A 14,920-nucleotide genomic window follows, 5' to 3' on the forward strand; every position below is an offset into this window, starting at 1 on the left:
GTCTCCTTGCCTTGATGGCTTGCATCCTAAGATCCTTAAAGAGGTAACTACGGAGTAGATGCATTGTTTGTGATTTTCTAAAAATTTTTGGATTCTGGAGAAATGTCAGATAACTGGAAACTACCAATGTAACATCCATATTCAAAAAGAGAGGGAGGCAAAAAATGGGTAGCTGCAGGCCAATTAGCCCAACATTTATTGTTGGAAAAGTATTTGGATCATTATCAAGGAAATAGGAGCAGAATATTTGAAAAAAAATGTAATCTAATTAAGCGGAGTCAATCTAGCTTCATAAAATGGAAATCATGTCTAACTGATTTATTAGACTTTTTTAAGGAAGTCACAGTTTAATCCAAATAATTTAACGCTGAACTCTTCCTCTTATATCAGTGGTAATGGCTCCACTGATTTGTTTATTTAAATATGATGTGACATTTTACTGCATCATTGCTGAATTTGGAGTTTTGATCCTTATTCTGTTTGCATTAATTTAGCATTTATCTCACTAACATATCACCAGAGGAATGTTGGTTCTATGCCACTTTGAATTACAATACTATTTGTGGTTGATTTAACAACTGACTCTCAATGCTTCTATTTTATGCCAAAATAAGTTCATACGCCACATAGTTTTTTCCCTGCTTTGCAAAACTATTTCTTTTGTGCATATATTTCACTATAATGACACCATAAAAAAGCATGAAAATAATTTAACTACACCACTCTTAATTTTTTGGTTTGAACTTTTAGTTTGCTTTATTTCTCTGACATTTAGAGTGGAACCTCATAATCTGTTTCCTCTGGGGTTATTGGAAATGAAATAACATTTACTTTCCAGGCTTTCCTAAAGGTCAGTGCAGCACCTGATCAAACACAACTTGGGCAAAAATAGCAATGATGCTACCATGTAAATGCATCTTTTAGAAGCTTGATCCCTGCCCAATATCGTCTTTTGCTATTGTCTCTAATTCTCTGGGCTCTTGGATTGACTTTTGCTACAATTATTAAGAATGTTCTGCCCATAGGTGCCTTATCTCTCCCTTCCACTCACTGTCTCTTAATTCATCTTCACATTTCAAATACTTAACTCACCTTGTGATCAATGTGTGCTTGGTTTACTTTGTTTATTTTCCGCTGATTTTCTTTTAGTCTTGATTTAAACATTGGTATCAGTGATGACAGTGGCTTCAAGAAATGATACTGACAGTTTGAAGGAATAGATACCAGTAGAAAGTATTGGAGAATACTTGAGTTTGAATTATCCGAGTTAATTCAAGCTCCCAGGTGTCATAGGTGTCAGTAACTAATCATGGCTAATTTCACCAATGATGTCACATGCAATCAACGGTCTAACCATAAATACTTTAAAAAGATGAGGAAGTTTATGAGGAATCTTTATTGCTGATTCACACACCTTCTAATTGCAGGCATGAGCAATCAATGTCAAGGTGCTATCACATTGTCAGATGATCACTTTGAATGACAAAGGAAACAATGCGGATCGAATGACAACTACTGTCTAGGAATATATTTTCTAAACACCTTTTCAGCATGACAAAGAGGGGCCAAAATCTTTATAAATTCACTTGAACGGATAAGTGGATAATTTGGTTTGTGCTTGTTAACACATAACCCAATGATATAAATGACAATGGAAAACATTTTTATGCCAAGTACACTGATGTTATCACAACAAAAATGTAAATTGACTCGAGTCATATTTTCATGAACATGGTGTCAATTCTAAATTTTGCATTTTTATTCAAGCATTGCCCAATCTTATTCCTTTACTTTCTCTTAAATAGTGAATGTTATCAGAATCAAATTCCTCAATTCAACAGTATCTCAGTCAAGGACCTCCCACCCACAGCCTCCAACCTCATTGTTCCCCAACCCCGCACGGCCCGTTTCTATCTCCTTCCCAAAATCCACAAACCTGCCTGCCCTGGTCGACCCATCGTCTCAGCCTGCTCCTGCCCCACCGAACTCATCTCCACCTATCTGGACTCCATTTTCTCCCCTTTGGTCCAGGAACTCCCCACCTACGTCCGTGACACCACCCACGCCCTCCACCTCCTCCAGGACTTCCAATTCCCTGGCCCCCAACACCTCATTTTCACCATGGACGTCCAGTCCCTATACACCTGCATTCCGCATGCAGATGGCCTCAAGGCCCTCCGCTTCTTCCTGTCCCGCAGGCCCGACCAGTCCCCCTCCACCGACACCCTCATCCGCCTAGCCGAACTCGTCCTCACCCTCAACAACTTCTCTTCCTCCCACTTCCTACAGACTAAGGGGTTTGGCCATGGGAAGGGGGTGGCCATGGGCACCCGCATGGGCCCCAGCTATGCCTGCCTCTTTGTAGGTTACGTGGAACAGTCCCTCTTCCGCACCTACACAGGTCCCAAACTCCACCTCTTCCTCCGGTACATTGATGACTGTATCGGCGCTGCCTCTTGCTCCCCAGAGGAGCTCGAACAGTTCATCCACTTCACCAACACCTTCCACCCCAACCTTCAGTTCACCTGGGTCATCTCCAGCACATCCCTCACCTTCCTGGACCTCTCAGTCTCCATATCACGCAGCCAGCTTGTAACTGATGTCCATTTCAAGCCCATCGACTCCCACAGCTACCTAGAATACACCTCCTCCCACCCACCCTCCTGCAAAATTTCCATCCCCTATTCCCAATTCCTCTGCCTCCGCCGCATCGGCTCCCACGATAAGACATTCCACTCCCGCACATCCCAGATGTCCAAGTTCTTCAAGGACCGCAACTTTCCCCCCACAGTGATCGAGAACGCCCTTGACCGCGTCTCCCGCATTTCCCGCAACACATCCCTCACACCCCGCCCCCGCCACAACCGCCCAAAGAGGATCCCCCTCATTCTCAAACACCACCCCACCAACCTCTGGATACAACGCATCATCCTCCGACACTTCCGCCATCTACAATCCGACCCCATCACCCAAGACTTTTTTCCATCCCCACCCCTGTCTGCTTTCCGGAGAGACCACTCTCTCCGTGACTCCCTTGTTCGCTCCACACTGCCCTCTAACCCCACCACACCCGGCACCTTCCCCTGCAACCGCAGGAAATGCTACACTTGCCCCCACACCTCCTCCCTCACCCCTATCCCAGGCCCCAAGATGACATTCCACATTAAGCAGAGGTTCACCTGCACATCTGCCAATGTGGTATACTGCATCCACTGTACCCGGCGTGGCTTCCTCTACATTGGGGAAACCAAGCGGAGGCTTGGGGACCACTTTGCAGAACCCCTCCGCTCGGTTCGCAATAAACAACTGCACCTCCCAGTCGCAAATCATTTCAACTCCCCCTCCCATTCTTTAGATGACATGTCCATCATGGGCCTCCTGCAGTGCCACAATGATGCCACCCGAAGGTTGCAGGAACAGCAACTCATATTCCGCCTGGGAACCCTGCAGCCTAATGGTATCAATGTGGACTTCACCAGTTTCAAAATCTCCCCTTCCCCAACTGCATCCCTAAACCAGCCCAGTTTGTCCCCTCCCCCCACTGCACCACACAACCAGCCCAGCTCTTCCCCTCCACCCACTGCATCCCAAAACCAGTCCAACCTGTCTCTACCTCCCTAACCTGTTCTTCCTCTCACCCATCCCTTCCTCCCACCCCAAGCCGCACCCCCATCCACCTACTAACCTAATCCCACCTCCTTGACCTGTCCGTCTTCCCTGGACTGACCTATCCCCTCCCTACCTCCCCACCTATACTCTCTCCACCTATCTTCTTTTCTCTCTATCTTCGGTCCGCCTCCCCCTCTCTCCCTATTTATTCCAGAACCCTCACCCCATCCCCCTCTCTGATGAAGGGTCTAGGCCCGAAACGTCAGCTTTTGTGCTCCTGAGATGCTGCTTGGCCTGCTGTGTTCATCCAGCCTCACATTTTATTATCTTGGATTCTCCAGCATCTGCAGTTCCTATTATCTCTCAGTCAAGTGCTACCATTCTTCTTACACATAAACCTAAACAATGAGAACTAGCAGAATATTTAACCAACAACCGAAATATTGTCCCATTACCATCCCACACAGCCTACAATTATTGTACCTTTGGCTATTCAACCTGCCATGCTGACCATCGTACCAGATCTTGCTTTCTGTTCTAGCATATCCTTCTTTCCCTACGTTGTTCTTGTGAACCTACAGCCTATGCTCCAACTCTGCTGGGTATTTTGAATATTTTCCATTTTCCTTATTTATGCTGGGATATGTTATAACTTCCACGTTGCTATCATCAAATAGAACAGCACAAATCAGGGATCCATCATCACTACCTTAGATGTCCTTGATTTATATAACTCTGTACCACATAATTCTACCTACTTGTGATAATGGGAACTGCAGATGCTGGAGAATTCGAGATAATAAAATGTGAGGCTGGATGAACACAGCAGGCCCAGCTGCATCTCAGGAGCACAAAAGCTGACGTTTCGGGCCTAGACCCTTCATCAGAGAGGGTCTGATGTAGGGTCTAGGCCTGAAACATCAGCTTTTGTACTCCTGAGATGCTGCTGGGCCTGCTGTGTTCATCCAGCCTCACATTTTATTATCTTATACTTACTTATTCATTATGTTATGACCAGCTAAGCAGGGGTAGAATAGCTTCCAATCTTTTCTCTCTCTACTTATTTGACAACAGGTTTTTTTTTGTGAAATGGATACATTTGCCAAATTAACATTAACCTTCTATGTGTTATGATCGTAAGGAACAATTGGACAATTTTCTTGAACTCAACAGTGAAAGAGGTTAGCTTTATTATACTTGAACTGATCGAAGTAAAATAAAACATGCTTTGACTTTCACACAAACACGTATGACCTTGGAGTTCCACACATGCAAATACAGATAACAGGATTGCAAAATTAAAATCCATAAAAGTTTAATGTTTTAATTCTGTAGTTTTCAGACTGTGCTGGTTTCAGCCAAACTTTGATGGTCTTTTTGCTTTCTCTTGGTGATATTCTGCTTTGAGCATCAAGACAATTAAAAACCATGATGGTGCTAGATCATGTATTTGATTTAATAGAGACAGAGCTGTGGAGTGGCATTCATTCATTAAAAGTTTGTGTCTGCTGAAAATAGAAAGGGAGTGAATGGCTGACAGGGCAAATGTTCATGAGTTGGGTTAACAGATGCAAGAGGGAGGAATGATCTCTCTCCATCTCTCTGTTGTTTGTTCAATCCTATAGAGAAAATCTGCTCTTAAAACACACAAAGGATTATGATGCCAAGTGACATCCGTTTAAAACTGACTAGTAATTCAGTCACAATTGTATTTCTAATTGTAACTTGATTAGTTTACAGGAAATCCTCACATAGCCATGCCCATATTGTTCAACTGATTGGTTGCTTTGATGGTTTGTCTCCACTCAGCTGAGAATCTGGGCATTATATTCATGCAGAAGGAAATATGGTTCATGCATACTCATTTGAAGACATTGTTTTTGACTGGTTTCTGCAGATCCCATCCCCATCTCAGTGGAATTAGAAAGTGATGTACAATAAGAAAAATTAGATTGCCACCTTGGCTATGAAATCTGTCATTTTTATCTGAGTTTTAAAACAGTGTTTGCTATTAGAAGTTTAATTCATGTTTCCTGCTGATGGTTATAACCATGACCTGGGCATGAACCATATCTTCATGGCAATGATGTAACTATAGCAGTAGCCTGGAGTGTTGTTTTAACAGTTCAGTTACAAAGAATAATACCCTTGCTGCTTTACTGCACTATTTATTTTGGCAACTGTAGTCAACTCATTCTCGGTAGATATTTGCCCCATGGCCAGAAGAAATTAAGTCTAAACAACAGTAATGGCTGTGGTGTCATCACTAATCACTTGTTAAATAAAAAGTTAGATGATTATTGGGGTTTCCAACCATCCAGAGTGATGCACCAGAGCAGGTGAATGAGTTGATGATTAAATTGCTTTGAGTCAAAATAACAATTCAACACTACAGTTCAAGTATCAACTACTTTTATTATTCTCAATTCCTTATTTAAATCTTGCTCCTTCACTTGCACATTTTCTTTGTCTGTTTTTCTCATCACTCATGTCTTTCTTTTGTAATCCCCGACTTCTGACTGCTTCTTTGTGATGATAGTGTGGCTATAAGAGATACAGTTTCTCCTGGTTTCTTTTTTAAGACAGAGATTGAATGAGACGTGTTGAGCAGTCTGTGGTAGCATAAACACCTTGTGAGGACATCGATTTTTTTCTAAAGTTGGAACAATAGAATCAGCCTCGATTGCCATGGCCACCTTTCACAGGCTAGGATTTCCAGTATTATTTTTAGCTTTTAGATTCAGGTGAAGCTGCTGGAGCCTTGAAGATGTAGAAGCCATTTTTTGGTAATGGCCAGAAACTGGGACTTTTCTTCCGACTGCAGGCATTGCATGTGACAAAATCTGATTTCTGAATTTGCCTTTTTGCCAAGAGGTGTGTGAATGCGATATTACTAATTTGGAACAGTTAACCAATAACAGTTGTCGTATCTATTATTCTGTTATGTTTTACAATAGAGCTAAGTTATTCTAAGTTCTTCTTTCTTTTGTTGTATTTTAACTATAGTACTTGAATAAATTGTGTTTTGAATAACGTCAAGTAGTTTGACCAGTCAAATTATACCTTACGTTTGTCTTTAAAAGTAAGAAAATTTTACGGTCTAGGGTACCTTCTTAAAATATTTAGAGGAGGTCTGGTCTGGTTCATAACACCTCCCTTATCTAGAGTGTCCTCAACTCCTATTTTTAATAAGAAATCCTCAATAGGAACATATAAGTTGCTCTCAGAATTCCCAAGGCATAATATGTCAGCCTGTTCAATCTCACCAATCTTTGCTCACATCAGAAACTGCCTTAGGTGTCAGAACTGATGTGGGTCTTGGCTCCACTCTTGCAAAACCTGATTTTACTATAACTTAGTGTGAGGGGCTAGAGAGATCAGCTGCAAAGCAATGTGAAAAATAGTTGAAACGTTACCTCAATATTCGAATACTGTGCAAATAATACTCATAATTTGCTTCATACATTTAGCCAACATTAACAATGGATGTCTGATGTAAGACTGAATAATAAATTTTAACTCTTTTGAAAGATTATTCTCTTACACTAAGTTAAAATTTATCTCAACATTAGCTTGTTTCTGTTTCATTACAAATGCTGGCTGATCTGCTGAGTGTTACCAGTGTGCTCTGTTCTTGTTTCAGATTTGCGAAAGAAGTTTGCTTCTATTTGCTTTTAAAAATACAATGGTACAAGAAAAGCAAAGAGTGACTTAGTACAAACATACCCTATCTCTCTGTCCACATTCAATGAATGCAAATTCTATGTAATAAAAGTTCCCTAATCAGCAAAGTTATACAATGTACAATCTTGTCTGACCCTTAGGTATAGAATGATGGAGTGTCATATTGTCAGGAGTACTGAAGATCCGTTCTACCTATCAGTAGATTGCCAAGATATTGAATTTACCCTTCATTGAAATCCATGACTAAAAGTGGATAGAGTTCAGAATCAAATGTGCACTTCATATTGTGCATTTCTCAGTTAGCTTAAATTTCACCCCACCGTCTTTCAGATGTGACATGTAACCAAGGCCCCAATTATTTTTCTAGGTGGTTATAAAAGGTTAGGCGGCATACGAAACAAGAAGAAAGTGGGACAATTTATCTTACACAAGGAGCCTTTCTGACAGGCAGTTCTGATCAGATCTCCTTCTTAAATGTAAATTCATACTTCCATCTGACAGTTCTTTCATAATGAGAACTGAGATGGGGGGCAAAATGTGACATGTTTACACAGGGGTCAGTTGCTGTATTCTATAAATTAAAGGTCCAGAATGAGAAGCAGGCACTTTGAAGGGAACTGAGGGTAAGGTGTAGGCAGGATATGGGATGTTGGCTACCAGATAAGTAGGATACCAGTTGGGCAGGGTCTGGGAGGCAAGGGGACCAAGTAAATGATGCAATGTTTTGGCTAGATTGAGGTGAGCGAGAGAAGTCAAATTCCTTGAGGGAGAGGAAAGGTGGGTTTTGACTTGGAGGGTTTGCAGTCTGTTGGCAGGAGAAAGGACTGTAAAGGCAGAAAACAGTCCAGATTACGCTGGTAGGGTGAGAAGGGTGGAGCATGATGAGATAAGGGTAGCTGGTATGGAGCAGAGAAAGGGGTAGTAGATCTGAAGTGGGTGAACAGAGATGTCAAATCCGGAGTGTGAACAATGATGCTGGCATTCCTGGAGGTAGTATGTGGGAGGATGGAATCTGGAACAAGTGAAGTGGGAATTGGGCCTTGGGTTTGAAGGGGATTCACTTGTTGGTGAGTGAACAGAAATCAGCTGCAGAGTGAAGGAGGGGAGAGATTAGGTCCTGGGAGTGAAGATACAGCATTGGCTGTAAGTTGATCATGAAAAACGTTGTATAAATGCAAGTTTTCTTTGCTTTATTTTCGATGTTTGCCTGCAAAACCACATTTGAAAAAAAATTCACTGGCCGTGAAGTCCTTTGCAAAATTCTGAGGGCATAAAAGACATTTCACAAGTTCAAATTCATTTTTTCTTACACTGTCTAACACAGAATATGAAAAAGTACTCTTTATTACATCTTGAAAAAGTCCATCACATCTTTGCTGATATGATCTACACAAGCAATATTACTCCATTTATTATTTAAATGATTTGCAACCATTTGGCCTAGAAGGGACTTTGGATTCAATTTATACATTTTTCTCACACAAGTTCAATTATCTTCCAAAGAGACGAGATGACTAGGGTTTTGATTACGAATACGAGATTGATACAGGATGGGAAAAGACCCACTCTTCCAGACAACCTTTTCCTTAAAGATGTTATACCTTGTGAATCTCGATGCCTTTTAAACATAATGTAATCTCCTGGGAAAGGCAAGGAAATCGACTAAAATATTAAAAGGCATAATTTGGGGAGAAAATATTGTGGGAAATTTCTTTCCAATGACCACAGGTAATCATAATTGGCCTGGAAAATCAAAACAGTACATTGGATTCTCAGGCAAATCAAATCTTTAAAGTATTTAATGTTGAAAAAATTAGCTGAAAGTCTGCAACACAGACATGAAATTCTGAAAATACAGAGTGAATCATTCAGTATCAGGAGAAAGAATAAGCAAGCTCTTCAGAACTGTCAACACTATTTACTTTAGTAGTCAGGAGGAGTTGATATGCTGCCTGTTATACCTTTGGCTCAACTGGAAAGAATACTGAATGAGGGGGTTGGTGGGAGAAATTTATGATGGGCAGGCTTTCTGCTACTACCTGTCTTCCATCACTGATCAAAGAGAATATCAACCCCCAAGACTTTGGCAGCAATTCAAAACTCCACTCAAACAATAGGGAATTGTTCCAAGCCCACACAATTCTTATTGTTTGCAATTACTCAATTAAACTTTTTAGTGTCATAGGTGATCGCTGATTTTTAAAAAAAATAAAATTACAGATAATCGGTTAATGAAGCAAACAAAAACTCCTGCAAAACTACATCTCAAACAATGCATGTACATACATCTGGAAAGCCAATGGTCATACTAGTCTGAAAATGCCTGACCCTGACTGATAACTGAAGCTAAACAGACTTGAGCCTGGCTAATACATGGAAGACCACCTAGTAAAATTAAGGGATTTTACAATGCACTGATAGTATCCTTGCTTCTCATCTCTGAAATCCAGTTTCAAGTTCCACCTGCACCAGAAGGCATGTCATAACATGTCTGAACAAGCTGATCAAAACTATAAATACCTTTACGTGTCTGGATAACTCCTGTACGTAATCTAGTCCTCATCTTATAAAATGGGTGTGAGGATGGATAAAGGCAAAAAAGATATACAAGGATGAGATCAGAAGTGAGAAGTGAGTAACATTATGTTATGAACTTTCAGTCAACACTTCAAAAAATTGGATGCATACAGTTTGTTAAAATGGTTGCTGTAAATCAAGTGGCCCTTGACAGCTGTGGTCATTAGGTGGCACGGTTTAGCATGGATGAGGCATGGAGTGTGAGAGCCTGAAACCAGGAAGGACATGTTGTGAATTAATCTTTATTTTAAAGCTTTGAACACAGTGCTCGAAGCCCCAGGCAGTCCAAAGTTTCAAGAGAATATTTACATAAATGTGGTCATTCACAGGCATCTAGGTGATTGAAACATGCCTTTGTTTAAAGATGGATCAACACAAAAGAACTACAGAACTCTGATGAGACTGAGTCTCTGTTTCACCCTGATATAGGGGAACATTGAAATTTGCACCCCACCCAGCCCCGACCGCACAGATTTCATTCTCAAGTCAGCTATACAGGGGTGGAAAAAACTCCAACACCTTGAACCCTAACTTTAAAAATGGCCATCTGTCCTTCCCAATTTGGGTCTGTGGTGAGCACATTTAGTTGTGATTCAGGCAGGACAGCCTGGCAATAGTGGAGGAAGGTCTTGGTTTCTGAGGTGAGTTTTATAGAAAGATAGCCTGGAGATTCTGGCATTGCGTTCAAAGTTTAAAAATAAAGATTAACACAAAGGCATCCTTCCTGTTTTCAACCACTTGGTCTCCAAGCTCCATCCCTGCCAGCTCAAGCCACCTAATCCTCTGTACCAGCCCCCATGGCCTCATACACTCCATGCTAACTCATGTCTGTGTACCCATATCCCTTGGCCCCACATGGCCTCTGTGCCAAACTATGCTTGCCCTTCACCCATGGACCTTCAATTGTCTATGACACCCTATTCCTCCATGCCTAGCCACCTATTTCCCATGGATACTGGCACCACTGGTGTCTCCAATCATCCCCGTAGTCCTTTCTAGCCCCTAAATCAACTTGGTGGTAACTCAAGCGCCTCTGACCATGCTTTGCCTTTCTCTGTCTGTGTCAACTTATCTTGTATCCAATATGGCCATACTTGAGAAGGCATGCTGGCAAAATCTCAGGTTATTTGTCTCTGATGATGTCACTACTGTCATGAGGCAGTGAGCCCAGTGAAGATTATGGACCCTGTCAAAATTCCAGCAACAGTATTGAACACTTGCCCTTCAGAACTTGCTGCATCCTCAGCCAAAACATTCCACACAGCTACAACACTGGCTTTTACACAACCATGTGAAAAAAATGTGTACGGTATGTTCCTGTCCACAAAAAGAAGCTGAATTCCAATCTGGCCAATTTAATGTCCAATCAGTCTATTCTTAATCGCTAGTAAAGTGATGGAAGGTGTCATCAATAGTACTGTAAAGCAGCACCTGCTCTGCAATAGCCTGTCATTGATGCTTAGTTTGTATACCGCTGGAGCGAGGTCAGCTCACGACTTCCTTTCAGCATCGGGCCAAACGTGAACTAAAGAACTGAATCCCAGGGATGAGGTTAAAGCAATAGCCCTAGGAATTAAGGCTCCATTTAGCCCAGTGTGGCATCAAGGAACCCCAGTAAAACTGGAGTCAATGGCAAACAGGGATAAAATTCTTTGCTGGTTGGAGTCATGCCTAGCAAAAATGAAGATAGTTGTCACTGTTGGGTGTTCGCCATCTCAGCTCCAGTGAAGCTCTATTGGAATTCCTCAGGGTAGGGTCCGAAGCCAAACTATCTGTTTCCTCAATGACCTCCTCTTCATAATAAAGTCAGAAGTGGGGATGATCACAGATGCTTGCACAAAATCCAACACCTTTTGCAACTCTTCAGATATTGCAGCTGACTGGGTCTAAATGTAGTGAGACTGAGATAATATCAGACTTGGGCTGAAATTTTACTTCTTTGAGAATCCCTACAGTGTGGAAACAGGCAATTTGGCTCAACAGGTCCACACCAACTCCCCAAACAGCATCCCAGCCAGACTCACTATCCCTGAAGGCCTGCATTTCCCATTGCTAATCTACCTAGCCTACACATCCCTGGATACTGTGGGCAATTAGCATGGACAATCCACTTAACCTGCATATCCTTGGACTGTGGGAGGAAACTAGAGCACCCAGAGGAAACCCACACAGATACAAGGAAAATGTGCAAACTCCACACACAGTGTGGAATTGAACCTGGGCCCATGGTGCTGTGGTGCAGCAGTGCTAACCAGTGAGCCATCGTGGAAAATAACTTTGTGCAGCAATGACCATCTCCAATAAGAAGCAATTTAACCATCTTGGCAGTCAACGGCATTATCATCACTGAGTTCCTCATGAGCAACATCTGTGCCCTTACTAGCCACCAGATTCTGAACTGTTTCAGGAACTGCAGATGCTGGAGAATCTGAGGCAACAAGGTGTAGAGCTGGATGAACATAACAGGCCCAGCAGCATCAGAAGAGCATGAAGGCTGACGTTTCGGGCCTGGACCTTTCTTCAGAAATGAGGAAAGGGAAGGGGTTTCTGAAATAAACAGGGAGAGAGAGGCAGGGAAATAGAAGATGATTAGAGGAGACGATAGGTGGAGAGGAGACAGACGGGTCAAAGAGGCAGGGATGGAGCCAGTAAAGGTGAATGTAGGTGGGGAAGTAGGGAGGAGATAGGTCAGTCCAGGGAGGACAGACAGGTCAATGGGGTGGGATGAGGTTAGTATGTTGAGATGGGGGTGGGGCTTGTGGTAGGAGGAGGGGATAGCTGGGAGGAAGGACAGGTTAGGGAGGAAGAGACAAGCTGGGCTGGTTTTGGGATGCGGTAGTGGGAGTGGAGATTTTGAAGCTTGTGAATTATACCAGCCATATAGATATATAGCTACAAGAGCAAGTTAGGGTCAAGGAATACTGCAGCAAAAAACTCACTTCCTGACTCCCCAAAGCCTGTCCACCATTTACAAGGCACAAGTCAAGAGGAATATATCCCACTTACTTGGATGCAGCACCAACAATACTCAAGAAGCTTGAGATCACCCAGGAAAAAAGCTGCCCACTCGGTGGGTACCACATCCATGAAAGCCCATTCCCTCCTCTACCAATGCTAAGTCTGTAATGACTATAAGAGGTACTGCAAAATTCACCAAAGGATGACACCTCTAAGACCACAACCATTATTATCTCGAATGACAAGGGCAGCAGATACATGGGAACACCATAAGCTGAAAGTTTTCCTCCAATGCACTCACTATATTTACTTGGAAATACATTGCCATTCTTTCAATGTTGTTGAGTGAAAATCCTAGAATTTCCTCTCTAAAGGCGTTACGGTCTAAATACAGCACGAAGACTGCAGTGGTTCAAGAAGGCAGTTCACCACAACCTTCTCAATGCTAAATTAAAAACAACGTGTTTTTGTTGATACTAAAAAACAACAAATTGAAATTTCCTCAACAAATCCCTTATGCAAACCAACATTTCAGTTTAATGCTTAATATTTAATTCTGTGAGCAGTTGGAGCTACATTCAAAATGATCAGTTGACAGCAAATGATAGTCATGCAGTGCAATTCCCACAACAGCTATCTCAATAGGAATATGGAAATACCCAACTTTTTTTCTGTCATTTACATTTTGTATTTTCGGATAGTTATATGACAGCTTTGCACTCTTAATTGTCATCCAAGTCAGCAAGAAAGTTGTGGAAGAGATCATCAACAGTATCATCAAATAGAATTCACTCAGTAATAACCTGCTTATTGATGCTCAGTTTGGTTCACACCAATGCCCTTCAGCCCAGGCCTCATCATAATCTTCAACTAAATGAGGACAAAATAACTGAGCTCAAAATGAGGTGAGAGTAACTGGTCTTGACACAAAGACTGCTTTGACTGCAAATGATATTAAGGAGCAAACTGGAGTCAATGGAAATCAGTAGAAATCTGTTTACTGATTGGAATTGTACAAAGCTCAGTAGCAGCAACGTATGCTATCTACAAGATGCACTGCAGAAGTTCACCAAAGATCCTTAGATAGCACATTCCAAACCCATGACTACTTCCATCTGAATGACAATGGACTGCAGAAATATGGGAACACCACCACCTTCACATTCCCCTCCAAGCCACTCACCAACCTGACTTGGAAATATATCCCCGTTCCTTTATTGCTGCTCAGTCAAAATCCTCTGTATTGGCATTGTGGATCAACCCACAGCAGGTGGACTGCAGCAATTTAAGAAGGCAGTTCGCCACCACTTTCTCAAGGGCAACTAGGGAATGGGCAATAAATGGTGTTCAGCCAGTGACATCCACATCTCACAAATTAATTTTAAGAAAGATTATTGTAACTATTTGAGGTCAATCATCACTCACAGGACATCTCTACGGGAGTTCCATGTACAATGTTCTTGGCTCAATGATCTTCACAATGTTCAGCACCATTCATAACTTCTTAGATAGTGAAGCCACCCACGGCTGTACACAGACCTACTGTACCTACAGTGGAAGGTCAGAGACGATGGATCTTGCAGCGAATAACTCACCTCCTGACTCTCCAGGTCCGTTCTCTACAAGAGAGCAAAACAGGAGTGTGATGGAATTATCTCCACTTATCTGCCTGGGTATAGCTCCAACAACACTCAAGACTCTCAACACAACCCTTGACAGAGCAGCGCGATTCATTGGTACTACATCCACCCCGTCAAACACAAATGCAAGAGTGGCACTATCTACAAGATGCATGACATAATTCACCAGGACTCCTATGGTAGCATCTATGACTCTGTACCTCTCGCACCTGGAATGACATGCACAGCAGATGCATGGATATACAACCATCTGAAAATTTCCCTCCAAGCCACATACCATCCTGTCTTGGAAATATATCACCGTAACTTCAGTGTCACTGTGTCAAAATCTTGGAGTTCCTATCCTAACAGCTCTGTGGCATTCTTGCTAGACAGCAGCAGTTTAAAAAAAAAGTTGACCACTTCCTTTTTCAAGGTAATTCAGGATTGACAGTAAATGGTGGCCCAGCTTG

At 42.2% G+C, this 14,920-nt stretch overlaps 1 protein-coding gene across 5 annotated transcripts in view; it reads right to left on the bottom strand.

The window, feature by feature from the left end:
* Positions 1–14,920, bottom strand: part of LOC125453382 (kelch-like protein 1) — a 351,831-nt gene that overhangs the window by 69,127 nt on the left and 267,784 nt on the right. For 3 of the 5 annotated variants that reach the window (XM_059646484.1, XM_059646486.1, XM_059646483.1), the window contains exon 7: positions 14,424–14,447. The exons of the other annotated variants lie outside the window; for them this stretch is intronic. In XM_059646484.1, coding sequence (XP_059502467.1) covers positions 14,424–14,447 — 24 coding nt within the window. The remainder of the gene's footprint in view (positions 1–14,423; positions 14,448–14,920) is intronic. 5 annotated transcript variants of the gene reach the window in all.

This window comes from Stegostoma tigrinum, chromosome 6 (genome assembly GCF_030684315.1).
Source record: "Stegostoma tigrinum isolate sSteTig4 chromosome 6, sSteTig4.hap1, whole genome shotgun sequence".
NCBI classification, from domain to species: domain Eukaryota; kingdom Metazoa; phylum Chordata; class Chondrichthyes; order Orectolobiformes; family Stegostomatidae; genus Stegostoma; species Stegostoma tigrinum.